This window comes from Anolis carolinensis, chromosome 1 (genome assembly GCF_035594765.1).
Source record: "Anolis carolinensis isolate JA03-04 chromosome 1, rAnoCar3.1.pri, whole genome shotgun sequence".
NCBI lineage: Eukaryota > Metazoa > Chordata > Lepidosauria > Squamata > Dactyloidae > Anolis > Anolis carolinensis.
The window spans coordinates 361,052,615-361,075,514 of record NC_085841.1 but is presented as its reverse complement, the minus strand read 5'-3'; the positions used below and the strand labels follow the sequence as shown (position 1 = coordinate 361,075,514).

Below are 22,900 nucleotides of genomic sequence, written 5' to 3'. Positions count from 1 at the left end.
GGTGTGGCGCAGGCTGGTTAGTAATAATACAAAGAAAGGATTCCCTGAAATGCACAGGCAAGAGGCCACTACAGCTAGAAATGTAATCCAATGATATGGACTATACAACAGTAATTAAACCAAAATATAATCCATGTGTTACCAACACATATACATTCATAGAAAGTAAAACTCTATATTCAGAGTTTGTGCTTGCCTAAGGAATCAAACCAGTAGCAGAGCACCTCTGTGGGATAGTTTTTTTAGGAGAGTTTATCATTGTCAATGATACATTGAATTTATATACTCAAAGAACGAAATTGACTACTCCAGGTTTTCCATACCTGCATAACCACAACCTGAGGAAGACTACACAGTCGAAACCGGTCATGGATGGTGACTAACCTTGGACTTGTTAGAGCATTGGATTTCATAAAAGGATTCACTTACTTGGACGTTTAAATTTGGACTCACAATTAGAGATTTATACAGTCCTCCACGTGGAACATGAACTCTGGTGGGCATTGGACTCACAAACTCTGAATATAGAGTTTTACTTTCTCTGAATATAGAGTTTTACTTTCTATGAATGTATATGTGTTGGTAACACACGGATTATATTTTGGTTTACTGTTGTATAGTTCATATCATTGGATTACATTTCTAGCTGTAGTGGCCTCTTGCCTGTGCAGGCTGGTTAGTAGCCAGCTGCAATAAATCACTCTGACCAAGAGGTCATGAGTTCGAAGCTAGTCCTTGTCAGAGTGAGCACACAACAATTAAAATAAAAAATAGCCCTGCTCGTTGTTGACCTAAGCAACCCGAAAGGTTGTTGCATCTATCAAGTCGGAAAATTTAGGGACTGGGTTGTTGTATGTCTTTCGGGCTGTGTCGCCATGTTCCAGAAGTATTCTCTCCTGACGTTTCGCCCACATCTATGGTAGGCATCCTCAGAAGTTGTGAGGTATGAATCACCTGACAACCTCTCACAACCTCTGAGGATGCCTGCCATAGATGTGGGTGAAACGCCAGGAGAGAATACTTCTGGAACATGGCCACACAGCCCGAAAGACATACAACAACCTTGTGATCCCGGCCATGAAAGCCTTCGACAAAACAATTTAGGGACTGCTTATGTGGGGAGGCTAATTTAACTAATTTACAACACCATAAAAATCATCCAGCAGCGTTTGGAATGAGGAAGTATCCAAGGACTCAGCGTCACAGTGGATAACGAAGCAGCAGCTCCCCCTGTGGCCGGAATTGAGCATACCCTCAGGAAGCTGGAGAAGGTTAAATTGCCTCTGTGTCTCTGTCTTTGTTTCTATGTTCATATGGCATTAAATGTTTGTCATGTGTGTGTACATTGTGACCTGCCCTGAGTCCCCTTCGGGGTGAGAAAGAAGGGCGGAATATAAATACTGTAAATTAAAAAAATTATCTGTCTATCTATCTATCTATCTATCTATCTATCTATCTATCTATCTGTGGAATGTTCAGGGTGGGAGAAATAACTCTTTTCTGCTTGAGGCAAGTGTGAATGTTTCAAATAATCACCTTGATTAGTATTAAATAGCCTTGCAGCTTCAGAGCCTGGCTGCATCCTGCCTGGGGGAATCCTTTGTTGGGAGGTGATTAGCTGGCCTTGATTGTTTCTTGTCTGGAATTCCCCAGTTTTTAGAGTGTTGTTCTTTATTTATTACCCTGAGTTTAGAGATTATATTCTGTATTATTTTAGAGCTTTTAATACTGGTAGCCAGATTTTGTTCATTTTAATGGTTTCCTCCTTTCTGTTGAAAATTTCCACATGTTTGTGGATTTCAATGCCTTCTCTGTATAGTCTGACATGGGACTATGGCTGAATATTACAGAATCCTGGAAGTTGTAGTTTGGTGAAGCATCGGCACTCTTTGGCAGGGAAATTAAAAGACCTTGTTAAGTGACAACAACTCCTAGGATTCCATAGCACTGAGCCATAGCAGTTTGAGTGACGTCAAACTGCATTAATTCCACAGTGTAGACACACCCTTCGACTTAAAATCTGCAAGCCAGGAATTGTCCTGAACCTGGCAACCCTATTTTAGAAAGATTCCAAGCATTCTTACCTTTTTGCTCCCGTGCAGACCATTTTGCCGGAACTAAATATAAGAGCAGTCGTTCTTGGTTCTCTGATTCTCATGATCACAGCAGCAAACCTCTAAAATTCAGAAAAATCCAGATTATCACTTAGCGAGCCCGTTTTTGGGCTCTAGACCAGGCATAAGCAAACTTGGGCCCCTCCAGGTGTTTTGGACTTCAACTCCCACAATTCCTAACAGCCTACCGGCTGTTAGGAATTGTGGGAGTTGAAGTCCAAAACACCTGGAGGGCCCAAGTTTGCCCATGCCTGCTCCAGATCATCCCCCAAAGCGAATAATTGTCAGAATTTCCTGTCTTTTTTCCCCTTACCTTGGGGTTGTATTCTGCATTTCTGGCATGAAGGGCTATATTCTTGAGATCCAGCTTGCAAGCCAAGTTGACAGTGGCCACTATATTCCTAGGAGATAAAGCAGACGTTTTAAGGAAGCAACACAAGCCAAGGCAGGTAAATGTAAAGTTTTTCCCCTGATGTTAAGTCTAGTCATGTCCGACTCTGTGGGTTGGTGCTCATCTCCATTTCTAAGTCAAAGAGCCGGCGTTGTCCATAGACATCTCCAGGGTCATGTGGCCGGCATGATTGCATAGAGCGCCGTTATCGTCTCGCAGAAGCTGTACCTATTGATCTACTCATATTTGCATGTTTTAGAACTGCTAGGTTGGCAGAAGCTGGAGCTAACAGCGGGTGCTCACCGCACTATCCGGATTGGAAACACCAATCTTTCGGTCAGCAAGTTCAACAGCTCAGCAGTTTAATCCGCTGTGCCACTGGGGGGATCCCAAGGCAACGTAGTGCTTAAACCCAAAATACTACTACTCAATGCTAATCAAGCTTCCTCATTGCAACATTCACACTTGCTTCAAACAGACAAGGGTTCTTTCTCCCACCCTGGACATTATTCCACAGGTATATGTAAACTCCACTTGCTTAATTTCCAACAGATCTCTGAGCAAAACTCTGATGGTGCTTGCCACAGATGCAGGCAAAATGTCAGGAAAGAATGCTACTGGAACATGGCCATACAGCTCAAAAAATTCACAGCAATCCAACCATGAATCAAACTGGTTTTTTTTTTACCTGCAAAAACACAGCCAGTTTTAACCCTTATATTTTAAATTGATATCCCATTGCTATGATAGATTTTATCGTGTGTTTCGGCCTTGTTTTTAATCTATGGGTTTCAAATAGATTAATGTTTTAATCATTATATTTTTGCCTAATGTATTTAACCCCGGTGGTGCAGCAAGTTAAACTGCTGAGCTGCTGAACTTGCTTACCAAAAGGTCCACAGTATGAATCCAGAGAGGGGGTGAGCTCCCACTGTTAGCCCCAGCTTCTGCCAACCTAGCAGTTTGAGAACATGCAAATGTGAGTAGATCAATAGGTACAACTTCGGTGGAAAGGGTACAGCGTTCCATGCAGTCATGCCGGCCACATGACTCTACTGATGGAACCAAGAATCACATTGGCCTTTTAAGCTGTTGCATCACACTATTGACTCTTGTGGTCCACTAAGTCTTCTAAATCCCTTTCATAGGTATTATCATCAAGTCAGGTGTCCAGTTCTGTCTCCTATCTCTTTCTTTTAAATTGAATTTCTACCTATTCCTTAATTTTCTCTTTTCACATTTCTCAGTCTGAGTTGGCTTTAGATCCCAAAGCGTCCCAACTATTAGACATTGCCCACCATGCTCTAACAATTGCTATGTGAAGCTTTAGCTGAAATTCTGAAATCATCATCGTCATTGTCATGCTTTCTCTCGCCCAAAGGAGATTCAAAGGAGCTAACACTAAAAATAATGCAATATGTAATGATATGCTAATATTGTTGCCAAAACTGGGCTGTAGTGCAGCTGGTTAATAGCCAGCTGCAGTAAGTCACTATTGACCGAGGGGTCATGAGTTTGAAGCCAGCCCGGGTTGGATTGTGCTCCCGAGCATTAATAGCCTAGCTTGCTGTTGACCTATGCAGCTCGAAGGACAGTTGCATCTGTTGAGTAGAAAATTTAGGTACTGCTTCATGCAAGGAGGCTAATTTAACTAATTTACAACACCATAAAAAACTTCCAGCAGCATGCGGAAGAATGAGGAAGTACTCTATCAAGGACTCGATGTCACAAGTGGACGATGAAGCAGCAGCTCCCCCTGTGGCTGGAATCGAGCAGACCCTCATGGAGCAGGAAACCTGAAAATGTTAAATTGCATCTGTGTCTGTCTATATGTTGGCCAGAATCGAACATACCCTCAGGAAGCTGGAAGCTGGAGAAGGTTAAATTGCCTCTTTGTCTGTCTTTGTCTCTGTCTCTATGTTCATATGGCATTGAATGTTTGCCATGTATATGTGCATTGTGATCTGCCCTGAGTTCTCTTCGGGGTGAGAAGGGCGGAATATAAATACTGTAAATAAAATAAACAAATAAACCTTTTTGGTTTCTTTCCAGTGACATAAAGTGGGCCCTTGGTATCTGCTGGGATTTGGCTCCAAAGATCCTCTGTGTATACCAAAATCCGTGGATGCTTAAGTCCCATCATATACAACGCCACAGTAAAATGGCATTCCTTCTATAAAACGCCAAAATCAGTAAGTGTTTTTTGAATTTCCAAGCTGTGGATGGTTAAGTCTGTTGGAGTTTTAATATATACTAACTTATTTTGAAGTTATTTTGAAGCCTGCAAAACCTTGCTCTTCCGGCAAGCTTTCAATGGGTGAAAAACTTGGGGCTATGTCTGTTTTTATTGTTGTTTTTATTGTTTTTATTATTTTAAAGCCAAGTGTATTGTTTTAATCTATTTTTGTAAACCGCTCCGAGCCAAACTGGGAGTAGCAGTATACAAGTTTAATAAATAAATAAATAAATAAGTTAAAGGCTGGGTTACTTTAAGTATTATAAGTACTGAATTACAGTTACAGTGATTAAGCATGAGGAGAATGAAACCCTAAAGTTAGGTTTGCATCAGGTGTATAAAACAATGAAAGCATGAATTGAACATTGCCTCATGTGAGTGTATATACGAGGGTTGAATGAAAACTAATGCCTCCACCTTTGTAACTCCTCAACAGATGGCAGTCCTGGTCTGCGGGAGGTACCGGCTTGTTTGGTAGACTCTCCTCTACACTTCCATTTGGTGGGAAGCCTTAGCATTGAATGGTTGGGTTGTTAAAGTGCGAAGTATGGAGCCCTGCGCAGACGGTCGGTCAGTGCGACTTAAGCAACGTGCAGTCATTGAATTCTTGACAGCAGAAGGTGTCACCCCAAAGAAGAAAGGTGTCACCTTTATTCTCGTAACGCGAGAAGAGTCCCTGGCAAATTTCAAGTCTGTGCGCTTTCATTTTAGGCATCAGCATCCTGGTTACCCATCGTGCACAGATCTTCTGATAGCCAAGCCAAGCAATAATGTGACCCACACATTCTTGTGAAATGCCGATTATCCATGAAATTTCTCTCTGAGTGATACGACAATCGTCCTGGATCAATCTGTCAACCTTTTGCTTGTGAAACTCGGTGGTTGCTGTCACAGGACATCCAATACTTTTTTTGTCACGCAAGTCAGATGTTCCCACCTCAACATCTTTAAACTTACTCACCCAATGACGCAGAGTACTCACATCAACACAATCACCATCAACAGCTTGCATTCTCTGAGGAATCTCCTTTGGGATGACATCTTCTGCTGTCAAGAATTCAATGACTGCATGTTGCTTAAGTCGCATTGACCGACTGCGCAGGGTTCCATACTTCACACTTTAACAACACAACCGTTCAATGCTAAGGCTTCCTGCCAAATGGAACTGTAGAGGAGAGTCTGTTGAACAAGCCAGGACCTGCCACAGACCAGGACTGCCATCTGTTGAGGAGTTACGAAGGTGGAGGCATTACTTTTCATGCAACCCCCGTAAGAACACTAACAGAGTAAGTTGTTGTCAGGTGATGTGATGATGTGTAGTGAATTGGAGGATTCTGGAGAGAGGTGTGAATACTGTAAATACCTGCAACGAAAGATAAAGCCTTCCTGTGGAAAGAAACTCCTGTGTTTGCTGTTTATTGCAAGTGTTGCTCATACTAGAGACAGTACTTTAATACTGCTTGGAGGTTTGAGCTGAGAAACTCTGCTTCAGGTTAAAGAAATACTTGACAAAATTCATGGATTGTAGAAATGCCAATGTACCTAACTGTAAATAGCAATACTAAAGTCCAACTAAAACAAGCGTAAGGCTAGATATGGAGTGATGATGATGATGTTGTGTACCCCACTTGTCTCCCAGGACTGAGACCCACTGAAATATTTTGCAAGACCCATCCTTAAGAGTTGACTCACTGTAATTGGGGAACGATGCCTGAACTTTCGGAGGTTGGCGTCATAGGAGTCATTGGGGTCACAGGGAAGAAGCCCCCCAAGGAATCAGACGAGGGCTGAGCTGCATTTCCATCCCTCGGCCGAGATGGACTGCCGCTGTCCAAAAACAACCCATTCTCTGGCATCTCCAGCTGAGCCCCATGTTCCTCTCTCAGCATGTTGTCCCCATTGTCCTCTTTGCTATTCCGGTCCAAATCGTCCGGTAGGAAGCTGAGGTCCACTGAAGAGAAATCTTTGATTTTATCAGCCTGGGAACCGAATGATATGTCCAAGGTCGGAGACATGGGCATGTCAGTCGTAAAAGGGCTCATGGGAGGGAATCCTTGTGGGCTGATGGATGGAAGGTCATCCTACAATAAATATAAATGAGAAAAAGGGTTAAGACATTGGGCCTTACAAAATACTAGGTACCATTGAGCAGAACTTTCAAACCCCAAGGGTCATCAAACTGTATTAATTCCATAGTGTAGGTGCACTTTGGAGCGTACTTCAGAGGAAGGAACTGGCCAAAACCAACTGAGTATTCCCTCCTAAGAAAACTCATTTAAATGCATAGGGTTGCCATAAGTCAATAACTTGAAGGCACATGTGTATATGTGACTCTAGATCAGGCATGATTTAGTACAGGTTTCTTATCTTAATGTCTAAAGTCCTACACAACTGAGGTCCCCTTATTCCCCATTACCTTAAAATATTGGAATTCTAGGCTTTTTTACCCAACCAAAGATTTTTCCTCCCTTGGTTTGGGGTGTATCTACACTATGGAATTAATGCAGTTTGGTACCACTTTACCTCTCATGGCTCAATGCTATGGAGTAATAGGAATAAATCTATTATTGTTGTTCAATAATGTAAGTGTTCTTATATATCCAGTTTGAGAACATTTATAATGCAGTTTTCTCTCTAGATTAGCATGCATTTGAAAGACAATGAATTCTCGGGGCTTTCAACAACAACAACAACAACAACAACAACAACAACAACCACCACCACCACCACCACCACCACCACCACCACCACCACCACCACCACCACCACCACCACCATCATCATCTCAATCTTACATTTTGACTTGGCACCTAAAAAAAATAAATCAGAATTGGCATCTGAATAAGCACAAGTGTAACAACACTGTAGAATTAATGCAGGTTGACACAGTGAAACCCCTTCTTCAATGCCCTATCATTTGAATTGCTTCCTACAGACATAATTATTATAATTAGAAGTACAAGAGAAATAATATAACTATATATTTAGTCATTGCAAGAATAAATGCAATTTGCTGAACTTTGCAATAGAATGGCTCATTTGCATGGTCTGGACTAAAGAACAATTCACAATACTATTACTATGAGCAGCAGAAATAACAAGAACAGCAGCAGCAGCAGCAATAATAATAATAATAATAATAATAATAATAATAATAATAATAATAATAATAATAATAATATAATGTATAGCCAACTTTTCTCTCGATTGACAACTAAAGTGGCTCACAACATTCAAAACAATACAATTTATAACCCAGAATATATAAATATGCAACTATTCTAGTTCCACCTAGTAAGCTTGGAAATAATTACACTATGGCCCCATCTACACTGCCATATAAAATCCAGATTCTGCTTTTATAATCTGGATTATATGGCAGTGTAGAAGGGGCCTAAGTAACACGGATTTTTGTTCCTGGGTTATAAATGTCTTTTCTTAATTGGTTCTATCATAAAAACATGGGCAGCATTTATTAAACTGCAAAAACGTTGTCTTTGTGGGAGGGACATTATCCTGCAGCACATTTTGCTTTAGTTTTTCAATGAGTATCTCATAGAGTCTCAGCCAATTCAACCTAGTTTGTGGCAGCCACAAAAACTCTGCTTTTGAAGTCTATCAACTACTTTCAAAGTAAGTTCCACACAATTAATAACAGGAAATGCTTTCAAACCAGGAAGACAAAATCTTTCAAATTTGGTTATAAATGCCACTCATAGTTCCTAAAAAGCCTTTTGGGGCCAAGGAAAAATGTTGATATCTACCTTGAGTTCCTATGTCAAGAGAAAGGTGAGATAGAAATAAAATAAATGAGAAAGTAAATGAATAAAGTGAGAAATAAGTTGAAGGGATGTGCCCTAAAGTCATGTTCAGCATCCTTTCTCTTTACCTGGTTTGTGCATTGGTCTAAGTAGCTTTCTAGGGAGAATTCCCCATCCATGGCTCTTCAAGCTCTGGGAGAACTGACTTCTGAATTCTCTAGGGTAGATGAGATGTTGGAAAGTTCACCCCCAACTTCATCTTTCCAGCAAAGGCGAGTCAGATAAATACCTGCAGCTGTGTGAATGAGGATGCAAAGTGGAGATCCAGGTGCACTGAATGAAAAAGGCTGAGATTGGGGGCCATTCATTCTCAGGTGAACAGAATATATAAATATACAACTAACAAGATCCAAGTTCATTTCCTCAGCTAGTTTCTAAGGTGAGAAAAGATCTGTTTACATACTGATATTCCAGACAAGTGTAGCAACAACTTTAAAGCATCCTTTAGGATTTAATAAATCAGCAAAGACATAACATTCATGGATTCTTAATACTTTAGGCTGGATCTACACATTGGGCAATTTTAGATGCACAAAACAGGCCTTTTAATAACTGGGAATAAGCCAGAAGTGAGTTCTAGTTTTGAAAAAAACGCTTCTCCTGGGCTTAAAAACAGTTCAAGACAACATAAAAACATAGCAAAACTGCCACATTCCCTAGAAGGCATTTTGAGACAAGAAATGCAGCCCCATAGCCTCCCATGATTATCCATATTTGCATAGAAAAACAATATAAGATCAAGTCGGGGGTTCGGTGGTTTTAGCTATGAATTAAGTTTTTAGCCAGTTTATTTCTTTTAATGCATTAATATGTAATTCTATTTTAATGTATTTGTAGGTCTAAAATAGTATTGTATTAGCTTTACTGTAAATTTGTTTGATCTTTTTTTTAAAAAAGCAGGTTATAAATAATAATTCAGTGTTTCTGTGATAGAGAGCAAAAGGAAGGCTTCGCAGAAGGCAACTTTTACAATTAATGTAGCTTACATGAATTATGCCATATCCAGAATTTTCAAAGCCAAAATACTTCAAATTTGTTCATTTGGGTTGCTTTCTGATGGTTCAATGTACACAAACTTGGTGTCGTGCACAAAATTATTTAAAATCTTGTGTTCAAAATAATAATCAGGCTAAGCGTATATGAAAAATCAATTGATTTTATGTTTACATTTGTGTCTTTTTTTAATGGTATTTTATTATTTATATACATGCATTAAAAAATCCGGGGGGGGGGGGGTGATTCTTCTGGTCCTAAATATTTTGTACTGTATTTCAATGTAATATATTTGTTACCCTTCTCTACTAATGCCTTGAGTTGTGATACGATACAGTTAAAACATATCAACATAAAATACATACAAGGAAATACATATATTATATATTATGATTAGGCTCCTTCTTTAGAGGATTTTAAGCAGAGGCCAGATGGCCATCTGTCAGGGGTGCTTTGAATGCGATTTTCCTGCTTCTTGGCAGGGGGTTGGACTGGATGGCCCATAAAGTCTCTTCTAACTCTAGGATTCTATGATTATATTAAATAAAACACAGGGTAGCTGGTTACATTAAATGTGTACTTTGCCTACCAATCTTTCCATGCAAGATGTAATCAAAGGACTCTTCTGAAAGGAAGGAAAAACACACACAATGCTACAATTTCATTTTTCTATGTTTAATAGATGACTAAAGTAAACTACAACATTACATTGGCAAAGATAGTTGCATGTGCAGTTCTGAGCTCAGAGAAGCTTCAGTTTCAAATGCTTTAAATAATAATAAAAGCCAAAGTCTTGTGACCTTGTTTGGTGATTACTGTACACAATAAATAAGCACAACAATGGGGTGTCGTTTAAGGTTGGTGTAGCTGACAGAAGAGGTCAACTTTGTGTCCACTGATCCGGAACTGCATTCAGTTCTATGACAGTTCAGCATCAGGAAGAAAAGCGAGGAAGGGAGTGCCATAAAGTGGAATGAATTCCTGTCCCAGAGGGAAAATTCTACTTCTCCGTGGAAAAGGCTCTCTTCATCAAAGGGGGAGGTGTTTTTCCCACATCAAACATCATTTCCAAAGGAGGGTTATTGAGGCAGCACCAGTCGGGAATGCGGCCTGTCTGGTTGTAGTATTCTTTTGACACCGAACGGCTCCCGAGGATGTCTTGGAGGGCCCCAAAAATGGCTCCTGTAAAGGGGAACAAATGAGCCATTTTGATTCATGAGACAAAAACAAACAAACCAACTCAAAGACACAAGTGACAGTGGCTACAGACCAGGCTTGGGCAAACTCCGGCCATCCAGGTGTTTTGAACTTCCACAATTCCCAAGTTGAAGTCCAAAACGCCTGGTGGGCCGAAGTTTGCCCATGCCTGCATTAGATTCTCAGTGACTGCTCAAAGCTGGATCTATCTGATATGCCCCATAATTCCAGTTCCCCGCCCCACCCTGTGCTTTCTTCTCAAGTTATTCCAGACTGACCTCCTAACCAGGCCACGCAGTTGGGCTTTGCAGGCGGAGTGTGCACTCGGAAGGTCTTTGAGCCCAGGATCTCCTTGTACTTGGGCTTCTCCACCAAGTGCCTGATTTCGGCCATCAGCCTGTGCAGGAATCCTGGCAGCATCGCTGTGCCGCCAATGACCACCAAGTTCTCGGCCAACTGCTTTCTGGTATCTATTGGACACTGGCCAGAGAGAAAAAGGAGGGAAAACATTTCATTAGACCCATGAACAGGATCCATCCTACAGAAAGCCAGAATTATCTCTTATTTGCCAATTGGCTGTATCCACAGATTCAATCATCCACTTCTTGAAACTATTTTTTAAAAATTCTCCTTAAAAATTTCAATTTTTTGATTATATATAAGGGACACCATTTTACTTTGCTATTGTGTATCATGGGTCTTGAGCATCTAAGAATTTTGATGTCCATAATGTGTAATGGACGAAGGGGTTTATTGCTGTCAGGGACAGATGGATAGCTGTGGTACCTCCATAAGTGAGTCCAGTATTAATGTGGCCACTGATTTTTCTTCATTATCCTGCTCAAAGAGTATTTCAACAACAGAGTCTCTGTAGGTAAGAAACAAAAGGAGGCACTGAGTAATCCATATGCTTTAAAAAAGACCATTTATTTTCAAGAGACTAAAGTAAATTGCCCACCCCTTTTCACCTTTCCTACGGATTCCAAAGGTGTAAAAAAATCATTGTGTCAGAAGCGACTCGAGAACATACTGCAAAGTCGCTTCTGGTGTGAGAGAATTGGCCATCTACAGAGACATTCCCCAGGGGATGCCCAGATGTGTTACCATCCTGCTGGGAGGCTTCTCTCATGTCCCTACAAGCTAGAACTGACAGATGGGAATTCACCCCATCTCGCAGATTTGAACCTCCAACCTTCAGGTCAGCAACCCAACTTTCAGGTCAGCAGTTCAGCCAACACAAGGGTTTAACTCATTGCACCATCTTGGCTCCTAGGGTAAAATTGATCTTATGGACAGTGTAGGAAACTGATTAGAAGAACATCAACTCATGTGAAACGTGTTGCTGGATAAGGCTTCTACAGATACTATGGACTGCTAATGAGGAATATAAATTAGTCATAGGGTCCTAGCAGAATTGTTACCAGAACCTAGTACATAAATGATAGGGAGATAACATCAATCCACATGATAATGCAAAACACAGCCATGCTTCTCACCTAATGGCTCCACTGACATGTAAAATCTTCTCTCCATCCAGCGGATAATCTACATCAGGAGGTGGGGTTGGTCGCTGAAAGAGAATCAACATTATCAAATGGAGAAATGTTTAAAAAATCTAACATTTTCACAAAATCAAGTCTCTTTGACTGAATTGGAAATCCACCTTGTTCCACACATACCTCAGCACTGCCATCCATATTGAACTTTGCTGCCTGTATTTTTAGCCCTCGCTGGAGGTCACTCACGAAGCAAGTACGAACTTCAGAGAAAGACAAAAGTATTCTCAATTACAGCCAGCTCTCCAATTAGTGGGTTTGACTTTTGGGGATTTGATTATTTGTGGGTTTGATTAAAATGTTTTTTTCTAAAACTCTCCAGGTCAGTAGGGAGAGTATGATTTATATAAAGACATTTATTTACCTTTTATATCTTCTACAATGTCTTCTGGAACAGAACCTAAAAATACAGGAAGCAGTTTAGTCTAACAGATCTGCATTCAACATGAACTGACTAGACCTCAATGCAGAGTGTGCTGGGAGCATAGCTGCAGCTGACAAAATATATCCACTTTAGACATTTTTAGGTTCTCGGGGTGATTCTATGACAGGCTTCCACCGGAGACTTATCACACAGACGAGCCGGAGGTCCTAGTAATGCCTAAAGTTATTTTTTCTAGGCATTTGCTAGATCCTCCAGTATGACTCCATGGTTTTGCATTTTTCATTCCATAGGATTAGCTATTACCCATAGTTTTACATAAACACATGAAGTCCTGGAATATATGCCCCACTGAAACAGGGGTCAAACTGTAGAAAAAGACAGTGAACTGCTCTTTCAAAATGGCAGCATTAAAACACATACTTGTGTTGTCGAAGGCTTTCATGGCTGGGATCACAGGGTTGCTGTATGTTTTCCGGGCTGTATGGCCACGTTCCAGAAGTATTCTCTCCTGACGTTTCACTCACATCTATGGCAGGTATATTTATTTATTACAACATTTATATCCCGCCCTTCTCACCCAACAGGGGTCTCAGGGCGGCTTACAATAAAACACATATATAAAAAATGTACAATGCACTATAAAACAGTTAAAATTATTAACTTACAACCTCTGAGGATGCCTGCCATAGATGTGGGTGAAACGTCAGGAGATAATACTTCTGGAACATGGCCATACAGCCCAGAAAATGTACAACATACACATACTGTTTGTTCAACACTAGTCTAACAGAATATTGAAATTGAGCATCTAAAGTCACAATATATATGTAGCTTCTGCCAAGTTAATCTTAAAAATACAGAATTGAAGAAACTGAGATCCAGTGTACTGGCTATTCCCCTGAATTAACTAACACCATCACTGTTAGAAGAAGAGGCTTCAGTAAGGCTCACTAACTACTGCTTCTTAGGTCCAATATGATTTCAGAAAGACATTTCTATTCACTTTAATGAAGACAGACTGCCCACGGATTTTATTTTTCTAATATTAATAATCAAACGGGGATATAATTATCCTTCCTCAAAACAGTGCAAATGAGAAGCATTTTTCTTAAATTAAAAAAAAAATGAATTACCCATCACTGATGGGAGACTCTGTCCTTTGGTGGCTCCAGTGTCCACAGTGCTCTGTTCCAGCAGCTGGTATTCCAGTTCTCTATAGGATTGCAAAGAATGGCCATTTTATCTCTCTATATGAAAGTGTATGGATGCATAGATATGTGTTCCACAAAGTGGGATGGTGTGATGGATCTCGACTACCACAAACATGCAACCTAAAATACATTCTCTCTAGGCATTTCTAGGTCCTCTAGTGCAATTCTATGGCCAGAGGAAGCTGACTATAGAATTTCACTGGAGGACCTAGAAATGCCTACTGAGAACACAGCTAGGTCTTCCCGTGTGATTAACACCCAGAAATGCACAGAGAGAAAACTTGGCTAGCCACTTCTAGATCATCCAGGCATTGACCAGACTGGAGGACTTAGAAATGCCCAGATAAGTGTTTTTATATTTTAAAAAGCAGGCCTATAATTCTGGTTTTTCCACCTTTAAAATACAAGGACGAGAAAAATATTTATTTCCAACATTTATATCCCGCCCTTCTCACCCAAAGGGACTCAGGGCGGCGTACAAAACTGGCAACAATTCGATGCCTACACATAATTAAAACAGCAATGAAAATCCAATTAAAACAATATAAAAAATATAAAACATATGATTAAAATCCAATTATCCAAAATCCAAAATAACAATTTAAAGGGCCTTCTGTAACAGTTAATATTTATAGACCAATGAGGCCAAGAGAAAGCCTGTCCACAAGTCTTCAATCTCAGGAAGGCCCATATTGGGAGATACGGACTTTAAAACAGTCTGTAGTCAAACTGTAATTATTATTCTTTCTCCATGCCATCTCTGAACAATATGCTATTTTCTATACATATCAAACACACGGTGGTTGATATTATGGATTTTGTAAAAAAATTCATGAATCTCTACAAAAGACTTTGAACATATCTACAAGGATTGTTCTGATATATTTTTCAGGTGTCCGAACTGCAGATTCTTAGGGACACTAGCTTGTTATTTTCTGCACCTTTCCATCAAATTTGGAAAAGCGATCGCCTGGGCACACAGAAATCTTATCTCTGAATGTATCCAGTATTTCCATCCACAGTATGAATGCTTTAACAAAATATTTTCTGTCAACTTACTTGTGGATGGCTTTTCCTCCCAAAGGAAGGGCACCCCAGCAATTCAGAACTGGTATTCCTTCATAAATCTGCAAGCAGCTAAGGATGTTTCATTTATGCTATTTATGATACAGCAGGCCAAATACGTGCCCTAAATTGCACATACAGTCATTTGGGCATCGTACATAGACTTCAAGTAGTTTTAATTTCTTGTGATAGTTAAATATTTGCTGATCTTACTGTTAATGAGAGTTGCTTTTATTGGTAAGATTAACTGTACTCTTGATCTCTTATGCTGAATCTTGCTTTAACATTTTAATTGCATTTCTTCACCATAAAAATTCATCCTCCATTCCATTTTGGGAGTAAAGGCATGACATAAATCCAAGAAATAAATACATCTTCTTTCCAAGGCTACAAGTTAATTGGTTGATATGGAAACTATGTTTTCTTCACTATTGCAACCCTGATGCCTTACTTATACTGAAGAATTTCAGGGAGACGGAGAATCTAAACATAAAGGATACAGGTAACACCAGACTTTCTGTGTAACCGCAATCCAAGACCATGGCTGAATTAATCCCAAGGGTCAAAAGGGACATCAGGTGACCCGGGGCGAAGAGCACAGAAGGAACCTAGATTAAACAAAAAGTAGATGAATTAAGTGACAGTGAAGATATTCCCACACTATGCTTTACATACAGAAGCCCTTGGTCTTATTATCTAGTTAAAAGGATCCGAGGAAGGAAAAATGTTGCTAGTACTGGACTTGGTTGTCAAATACAGTTGGTCTTCCAAATCTGCAGGTCTGATTATTGTGGATTTGATTAAGATGTTCTTTTTTGGGTATCTTTAGTCCTCCAGTATGATTCTATGGTCAACCTTTGGCAGAATTGATCCGCTTGGACATAAAAGGCACACACTTTTGCCATCATTGTCCTAAAAATATATGGAACAAACGCTTATTCTCCTCAGGAGCATGCAAAAGACTCCTCTGTTTGACATGTATATTAATTAAATGGATATAAAAAGTGAGTGAGAGCTTCATAAACAATATCAGAGCAGATATTTGAAACAGAATATGGAAAAGTTTTACAGCTCACAAAATTGTAGTGTTAAATAATATTTTTTCCCAAGACCTGGTCTGAACCTGGAAGTAAAACAGTTTTCATACTAAAGATTGTGATAGCAATACCTAAAGAACAAGCATAGCTTCAGGCTTCTGGAAGTCTCCCAGCAGTGATTACAGAAGATTTTGAAAAACCCAGTTCAAGACAGCAGATGATTCTCCCACAAGCAAGCCAAAAAACCCTCAATATGTATTAAGATGCCAGCAGTATCAGAGGTTTTGAATCCATTACCTCAAAATACTTGAACAGAACCCTTGTGAGTGTCTCTCTGAAATGGGAAGGGGACAGCACTGACTCCACAATCACAACACGACGGTCTCGGGGGTTTACCAGTAAGTGCCTGAAAGGTTAACGCATAATACCAGAAAGATGAATCACAGCTGGTTAACCATCTGTACAAATTCATTTTCTATGAAGATATTCCAGCAGACTTAACACTCAGAAGTTTCTAAACTTCAAGACAAATCTTACACGCAATAAATATGGAGTAAATTCCCCCTAATAACAATAATACTTATATTCAAGTAAACATGCACAAGATTGTATGATTAATCAACATATCAAAAGGCATCAGAAAAAATGTGGAAGGTTTTTGTTGTGTTTCTTGACACAGAAAGGCTTTAGGAAAGAACTAGATAGCTCTCTCACACCATGCTTTTTATCTTTTCCTTTCCATATTGCTTTAGATGTTCTGTTTTAATTTAAATTGTAAGCTGCTTTTAATCCCATTCAGGCGAAATACTGGATAGAAATCAAATCAATCACACGATCCCATGACTCCATACTGTATAGATGACGAAAAGAGTTTACAGAGGAAAGTGCTCTAAAACTGCTAATATAGAAATCAGGTTTTATGTTTTACTGCCTTTATTTCCACTCATTTTATGGCCTTGGGATTTGCTTACCTTTCATCTTACACTTTTTAAAGTACACAAAACATACTGTAAGCACAGCACTCTCACTTTGCACTGTACTGTATATTATTTTACCATCTCTGCCTTATAAAGGAGCCTATGAAGTCTTGAAAGCGTGTGTCGTTTATGTTGCGCATTTTGGTTGGGCCAGTAAAAAGGTATTACCATAGGAGTGATTTATTTTGCTGTTTTTATACCTTACTAAAATATAGATTGCTCTTAAGCCTTGGGGAGACAAAAAAGAGGAGGCTTTTATTTGCCTGATATTAACAAGGCTGGCATACATGCTAAGACTCATATAGCACCATCTTCATAAGTATTGCACCATATCCTCTGCAGTCTTGATGGAACTGGAGATTTTAAACTATATAACACAAATATCTTGTTTTATTTTGATTGTACACATACACTCTCCTAGCCATTTAATTTAATTTATAGCCCAACTCCTCCTCTAAAAAATGTCAGGGACAAGGTTACCAAAAGAAAATGAATTTTCCCTTTTTTCCTACCTGAAATAAAGCATGTGGATAAATTCCTTCAGGTACGAATACAATTCTTCTGTGTTAATGTTGTATTGGACCACTTTGACAGGCTGTGGAAGAAAAAAAGCACGATCAAAAGCAATTTTTAAAATGTCATTCATATATATATATAGATAGATAGATAGATAGATATTGTATCAGCTACTTGAACAGCATGTTGAAATGTACCCATTTTTAACTAATGTGCTTTTCTCCATGCAAAATTTGAACAAGGAGGCTGCACTTTAAGTACCTGTTAATTGATATCTTTTAGCTTGCTTGCTTACTTTTGGTTAGCATGCTATTTAATAGCCCACCACTGCCATCCAACAAGCTCAGTACTTATATCAGCGGTTTTCAAACCCCATGTGTTTTGGACTACAACTCTTTATGGCTGACATGTGTGTCAGCTGATTAAGATGTGAAATACAAGAAAGGACTCCTGTACCTAATAGTTATGCAGAAAAATGAACTTTTACAAGTACTGATTGTCATGCAAACAATCAGAATCATAGCGTTGGAAGAGACTTTGACAGCCATCCAATTCAACCCTCTGCCTTACAGGAAACATAATCAAAGAATAATACACCATCACACATAAATGCCTTCTTCTACACAGCTATTAAAAGCACTGAAGCACTTTCTTTTCTTTTATTATTCATAGGAGAAACAACCTGTAATTATCCAAACTGACATTTACTATACACTGAAACAGTAACACCACGCCATGTTTAAAAAAAGAGGTCTACCTTTGACATGCCTGGTTTCTTTATTTCACTAGGAATGACACATCTTGGTCCTGTTTCTCCTGCAAAGCCACATCTGGAAAAAAATAAGTTTATATGCAAACATGCATTTATGTAAACCAAAGAACAACAGAATTTAGATTATCTGTTTTTTGTTTCAATTACCATTAAGTCGAGTACTTCATCCAGTTGTGGTTACCATAATATGCCAACAGTTTGACCAAGAAGTCACCCTTTCTCAGAACATGTAGGAACACAACGTCTTCCACCTTGTTCCTGTATATTTTACTATAGAACTTGGATTTCCTTCTGGAAAGATCTGAAAACTTGGATGTTCCCAGGTGCCTTCTCATAACCAATAATTAATTGTCCATGTGCCTTACCTAGGCCTTGGCCATTCCATGCACTTTATTACCTTTAGTCGTTCCCATCCCTAGTCACCAAAGAATATGTATTTTCAGATTTCCATTCCCCTTAAAATGGCCCATGTCCTATGGTGCTTGACCACGGATTGGGATTACTGTCTATGTTTTAAGTTATTTTAACTTTTGAAAGATGTGTTACTATACTGTGAATTTATTGTACAGTAGAGTCTCACTTATCCAAGCTAAATGAGCCGGCAGAACCTTGGATAAGCGAATATCTTGGATAATAAGGAGAGATTAAGGAAAAGCCTATTAAACATCAAATTAGGTTATGATTTAATTCTTTTGTTTGCAATTGAGTGTTGTCCAGATACTTGGTCTTGCCTAATTACAGGCTGTGACTTATCTGTTTCTTTTTGATGCTCTTTTGGCATTATTCCAATTGTGGGATTCAGAAACTCAGCAGAATTAAAATTAATACATTCTAATTTCTTTTGGATAGACTCTAACTTGGAACATATCAGATTTAAATTATCCAGAGTTAAGAATACTTGTTTAGCAAACAGTTCATAATCAGATATAGACCCCTTATGCTCCGTGGAGTTAATCACACTGCTAGTTTCAGCGTCTATTTTCCTCTTGTCTTTAGTTAACACCTCATAGCAGCTATCGTCCGGGTTATCTTGAAGTAACTCATATTTTTTGCTGCAAACAAGGTCAGATATAGAATCATCCTGTGGAGAAACCTCTCCTTTCTTTAGCAGTTTACTTGCTTTGCCATTCTGTTTGCCTGGGGGAAGTCGTTCTCTCTTCCTTTTTCCCATTGCAAGTTAAAAGAGAAACAGTCAAAATGTCTTGCCAATGACTAAAAGCAACAGCCAAAAAAATAATAAAACATAAAAGAATAAAAACTCTTGGCCTCCACGTTTCCCGAAAGAAGCACATTTCCTGAAAGAAAAATCAGGAAAATAAGATTTTGACGGCAAACAGAAGGTCCGCTGCTGTCCTCCCATGCTTTTTGCCTTGTTTTTATTTATGTTGCACTTTGAAATGGTCATATGACTGGTCAAACAAATAAATTATTATTACAGTAGAGTCTCACTTATCCAACATAAACGGGCCGGCAGAATGTTGGATAAGTGAATATGTTGGATAATAAGGATTAAGGAAAAGCCTATTAAACATCAAATTAGGTTATGATTTTACAAATTAAGCACCAAAACATCATGTTATACAAAAAATTTGACAGAAAAAGTAGTTCAATATGCAGTAATGCTATGTAGTAATTACTGTATTTACAAATTTAGCACCAAAATATCACGATGTATTCAAAGTGAGTGTTGGATAAGTGAGACTCTACTGTAGATGATATACTCCAGAAACAGGGTTTTTGTGGCTGTCACAAACTAGGCTGAATTGGTTGAGACACTATGAGATACTCACTGAAAAACTAGAGCAAAATGTGCTGCAGGATAATGTCCCTCCCACAAAGACAACGTTTTTGCAGTTTAATAAACGTTGTCCATGTTGTATGATAGGACCAATTAGAAAAAGACATTTATAACCCAGGAACAAAAATCTGTGTTACTTAGGCCCTTTCTACACTGCCATATAATCCAGATTATGATTTGTTGTTCTTTTTATATTCTGTTATATTGTATTGTTCTGGGCATGGCCCCATGTAAGCCGCCCCGAGTCCCCGTTGGGGAGATGGTGGCGGGGTATAAATAAAGTTTATTTATTATTATTATCAAAGCAGAATCTAAATTTTATATGGCAGTGTAGATGGGGCTGTAGTGTAATTATTTCCAAGCTTACTAGGAGGAACTGTAGAATAGTTGAATATTTATATAGTCTGGGTTATAAATTATATTGTTCTTAATGTTGTGAGCCACTTTAATTGTTGATCGAGAGAAAAGTTGGCTATACATTATTATTATTATTATTATTATTATTATTATTATTATTATTATTTATTGCTGCTGTTGTTCTTGTTATTTCTGCTGCTCATCCAGAACGTTGGATAAACGAGTGTTGGATAAGTGAGACTCTACTGTATTATTATTGCTTATGATTTTATAAATAAAGCACCAAAACAGCATGTTATACAACAAATTTGACAGATAAAGTAGTTCAATACACTGTGATGTTATGTTGTAATTACTGTATTTACGAATTTAGCACCAAACATAACGATATATTGAAAACATTGACTACAAAAATGTACTGGATAATCCAGAACCTTGGATAAGCGAGTCTTGGATAAGTGAGACTCTATTGTATTACTGTTTTTATTGATGTAGTATTTGTTTTGGGCTTGTCCCAGTGTAAGCCGGCCCGAGATGGAGCGGGATATAAATAATTGGATTAAACAAGAGTTGAAATAATCTTGTCTGTCCCAGTAGGTTCACGTCAAAAGCATACTGCACGATCTGTTCGTTCGTCGGGGAAGGCCCTCCTCTCGCTCCCACCTCCGTCACAAGCACGGTTGGTGGGGACGAGAGAGAGAGCCTTCTCCGTGGTGGCCCCCCGGCTCTGGAACTCGCTCCCCAGGGAAATCAGGCAAGCCCCCACCCTGGTAGCATTCAGAAAGAGCTTGAAAACCTGGCTCTTTACTCAAGCCTTTAGATAAAGATTGCTAATCCAGAAGCAATCTGTATCTGTGACCATTCTTGTACCGGTTTGCACCTTTTACCTTTGTCAACTCGATATAGACACAGGGTCTATTCCCATCCCAATTTGCACTTCCAGAATTTGCAGCACTTTATCAGTCACCTTGTGTTTACAATATTTATATGGTGCACCTTACCCAGTCTACTTTTACAATCTCTCAGTTTTAATCCTTGTTTTTATTAGTTCTTGTTTTTTATTGGCTAATGTTTAATTTTTTTTTATTGTGCAAGTTGTTGTCTATTGCTGTGTTTTATACTGCTACTGTTTTTATTCGGGCTTGGCCCCATGTAAGCCGCCCTGAGTCCCCTCCGGGGAGATAGAGGCGGGGTATAAAAATAAAGTTATTATTATTATTATTATTATTGACACAATGACATTGTATGACACAGCAAACAAGATAGATATGCTGGATTTCGTTTCACAAAATCACAAGTCGAACACTTCCCAAGTGTCTAGGACTGTGTGATGTATTTTCGGATGATGCGTGCAGATCCCAGTAAGGTGGCCTTTTGCAGTTGGCAGATCATAATTTTGTCAATGTCTATTGTTTCCAAATGCCGGCTGAGATCTTTTGGCACGGCACCCAGTGTGCCCATCACCACCGGGACCACCTGCACTGGTTTCTGCCAGAGTCTTTGAAGTTCAATCTTGAGGTCCTGATAGCGGCTGAGTTTTTCCTGTTGTTTTTCTTCAATGCGACTGTCACCTGGGATGGCAACATCAATGATCCAAACCTTGTTCTTTTCCACAACTGTGATGTCTGGTGTGTTGTGTTCCAGAACTTTGTCAGTCTGGATTCGGAAGTCCCACAGTATCTTTGCGTGTTCATTTTCCACAACCTTTGCAGGTTTGTGATCCCACCAGTTCTTAACTGCAGGGAGGTGATACTTGAGGCATAGGTTCCAATGAATCATTTGGGCCACATAGTTGTGCCTCTGTTTGTAGTCTGTCTGTGCAATTTTCTTACAGCAGCTGAGGATATGATCCATGGTTTCATCGGTTTGCTTGCACAGTCTGCACTTTGGGTCACCTTGACGTGGTGGGGGGGTTTAACTGCTCCAATGATGACTGAGGGCTGTGCTGGCGGTAGTGTAACTACCGGTAGGTCCAACCAAGCCAGAGAGGCCTCAGCTGAGGAGCAGAACTAAGAGCACCTAACCCATTAGCATTATGGAGAAACAAACCCAAACGAAGTCTATACTGGCTCGGTCGTCGCCCAGGATAAAAAGGACCGCGGTGGATGCTGCTGATTCTGGACATCCATCGACAAGTGGGCTACGGAATCATCAAACCCCAAATGAACAGTCACAGAAGCGGCAGAAATACACAATGCCAGAAAACCGCACAATTATTATTATTATTATTATTATTACTGGTGCGTCCACACTGTAGAGTTAACGCGGTTCGGCACCGCTTGAACTGCCTAATGCTGAAGGGGAGGGGCTCTTACTTGGTGAAGGCCGCGCCCAGGTCCATCACGACCGCGGTTTTCTCTCCGCCACTCCCGAGGCCTTCGTAGAGCGGCATCGCTGCGGCCTTTCCCGAAGAAGGCCAAGCTCCAACGACTGAAGCAAAGGAACACAAGGGGGCTTTTCTCAGAGCGGCGCAC

General features: G+C 39.6%; 2 protein-coding genes, 1 long non-coding RNA gene and 1 other non-coding gene across 7 annotated transcripts in view; 1 reads left to right on the top strand and 3 right to left on the bottom strand.

The window, feature by feature from the left end:
* The window catches only part of tbpl2 (TATA-box binding protein like 2), a 14,228-nt gene extending 5,508 nt beyond the window's left edge, over nt 1–8,720 (bottom strand). Inside the window, exons 1-5 of one of the 2 annotated variants that reach the window (XM_062968657.1) lie at nt 8,631–8,704; nt 7,537–7,551; nt 6,434–6,822; nt 2,428–2,515; nt 2,085–2,176 (exon numbers count right to left, since the gene is read on the bottom strand). In XM_062968657.1, coding sequence (XP_062824727.1) covers nt 2,085–2,176; nt 2,428–2,515; nt 6,434–6,822; nt 7,537–7,551; nt 8,631–8,681 — 635 coding nt within the window. In that variant the 5' untranslated portion in view covers nt 8,682–8,704. Of the gene's footprint in view, nt 1–2,084; nt 2,177–2,427; nt 2,516–6,433; nt 6,823–7,536; nt 7,552–8,630 lie in introns of both variants that reach the window. The other variant, XM_062968658.1, reaches the window with a different exon arrangement.
* LOC134295613 (uncharacterized) overlaps nt 1–10,354 on the top strand; it is a 19,892-nt gene extending 9,538 nt beyond the window's left edge. The window contains exons 3-4 of one of the 2 annotated variants that reach the window (XR_010002245.1): nt 4,558–4,697; nt 7,380–10,354. This is a non-coding gene — a long non-coding RNA (uncharacterized LOC134295613). Of the gene's footprint in view, nt 1–4,557; nt 4,698–6,380 lie in introns of both variants that reach the window. The other variant, XR_010002244.1, reaches the window with a different exon arrangement.
* actr10 (actin related protein 10) lies at nt 10,210–22,900 on the bottom strand. 2 transcript variants are annotated; one of them, XM_003225781.4, is made up of 13 exons: nt 22,742–22,900; nt 18,257–18,329; nt 17,496–17,578; nt 16,304–16,412; nt 15,470–15,577; nt 14,964–15,031; nt 13,827–13,906; nt 12,673–12,708; nt 12,432–12,511; nt 12,249–12,322; nt 11,539–11,620; nt 11,031–11,232; nt 10,210–10,737 (listed from the first exon to the last, which is right to left on the bottom strand). In XM_003225781.4, the coding sequence occupies exons 1-13, from the start codon at nt 22,816–22,818 to the stop codon at nt 10,556–10,558; spliced, it is 1,254 nt and encodes a 417-aa protein (XP_003225829.1). In that variant the 5' UTR covers nt 22,819–22,900; the 3' UTR covers nt 10,210–10,555. The 2 variants fall into 2 exon arrangements, with proteins under 2 accessions (XP_003225829.1, XP_062824726.1); XM_062968656.1 differs by lacking the exon at nt 22,742–22,900 and adding an exon at nt 18,419–19,208.
* Nucleotides 12,882–12,959, bottom strand: mir5435c (microRNA mir-5435c). Its single transcript, NR_130065.1, has one exon. It is a non-coding gene; the product is annotated as a microRNA mir-5435c (primary transcript).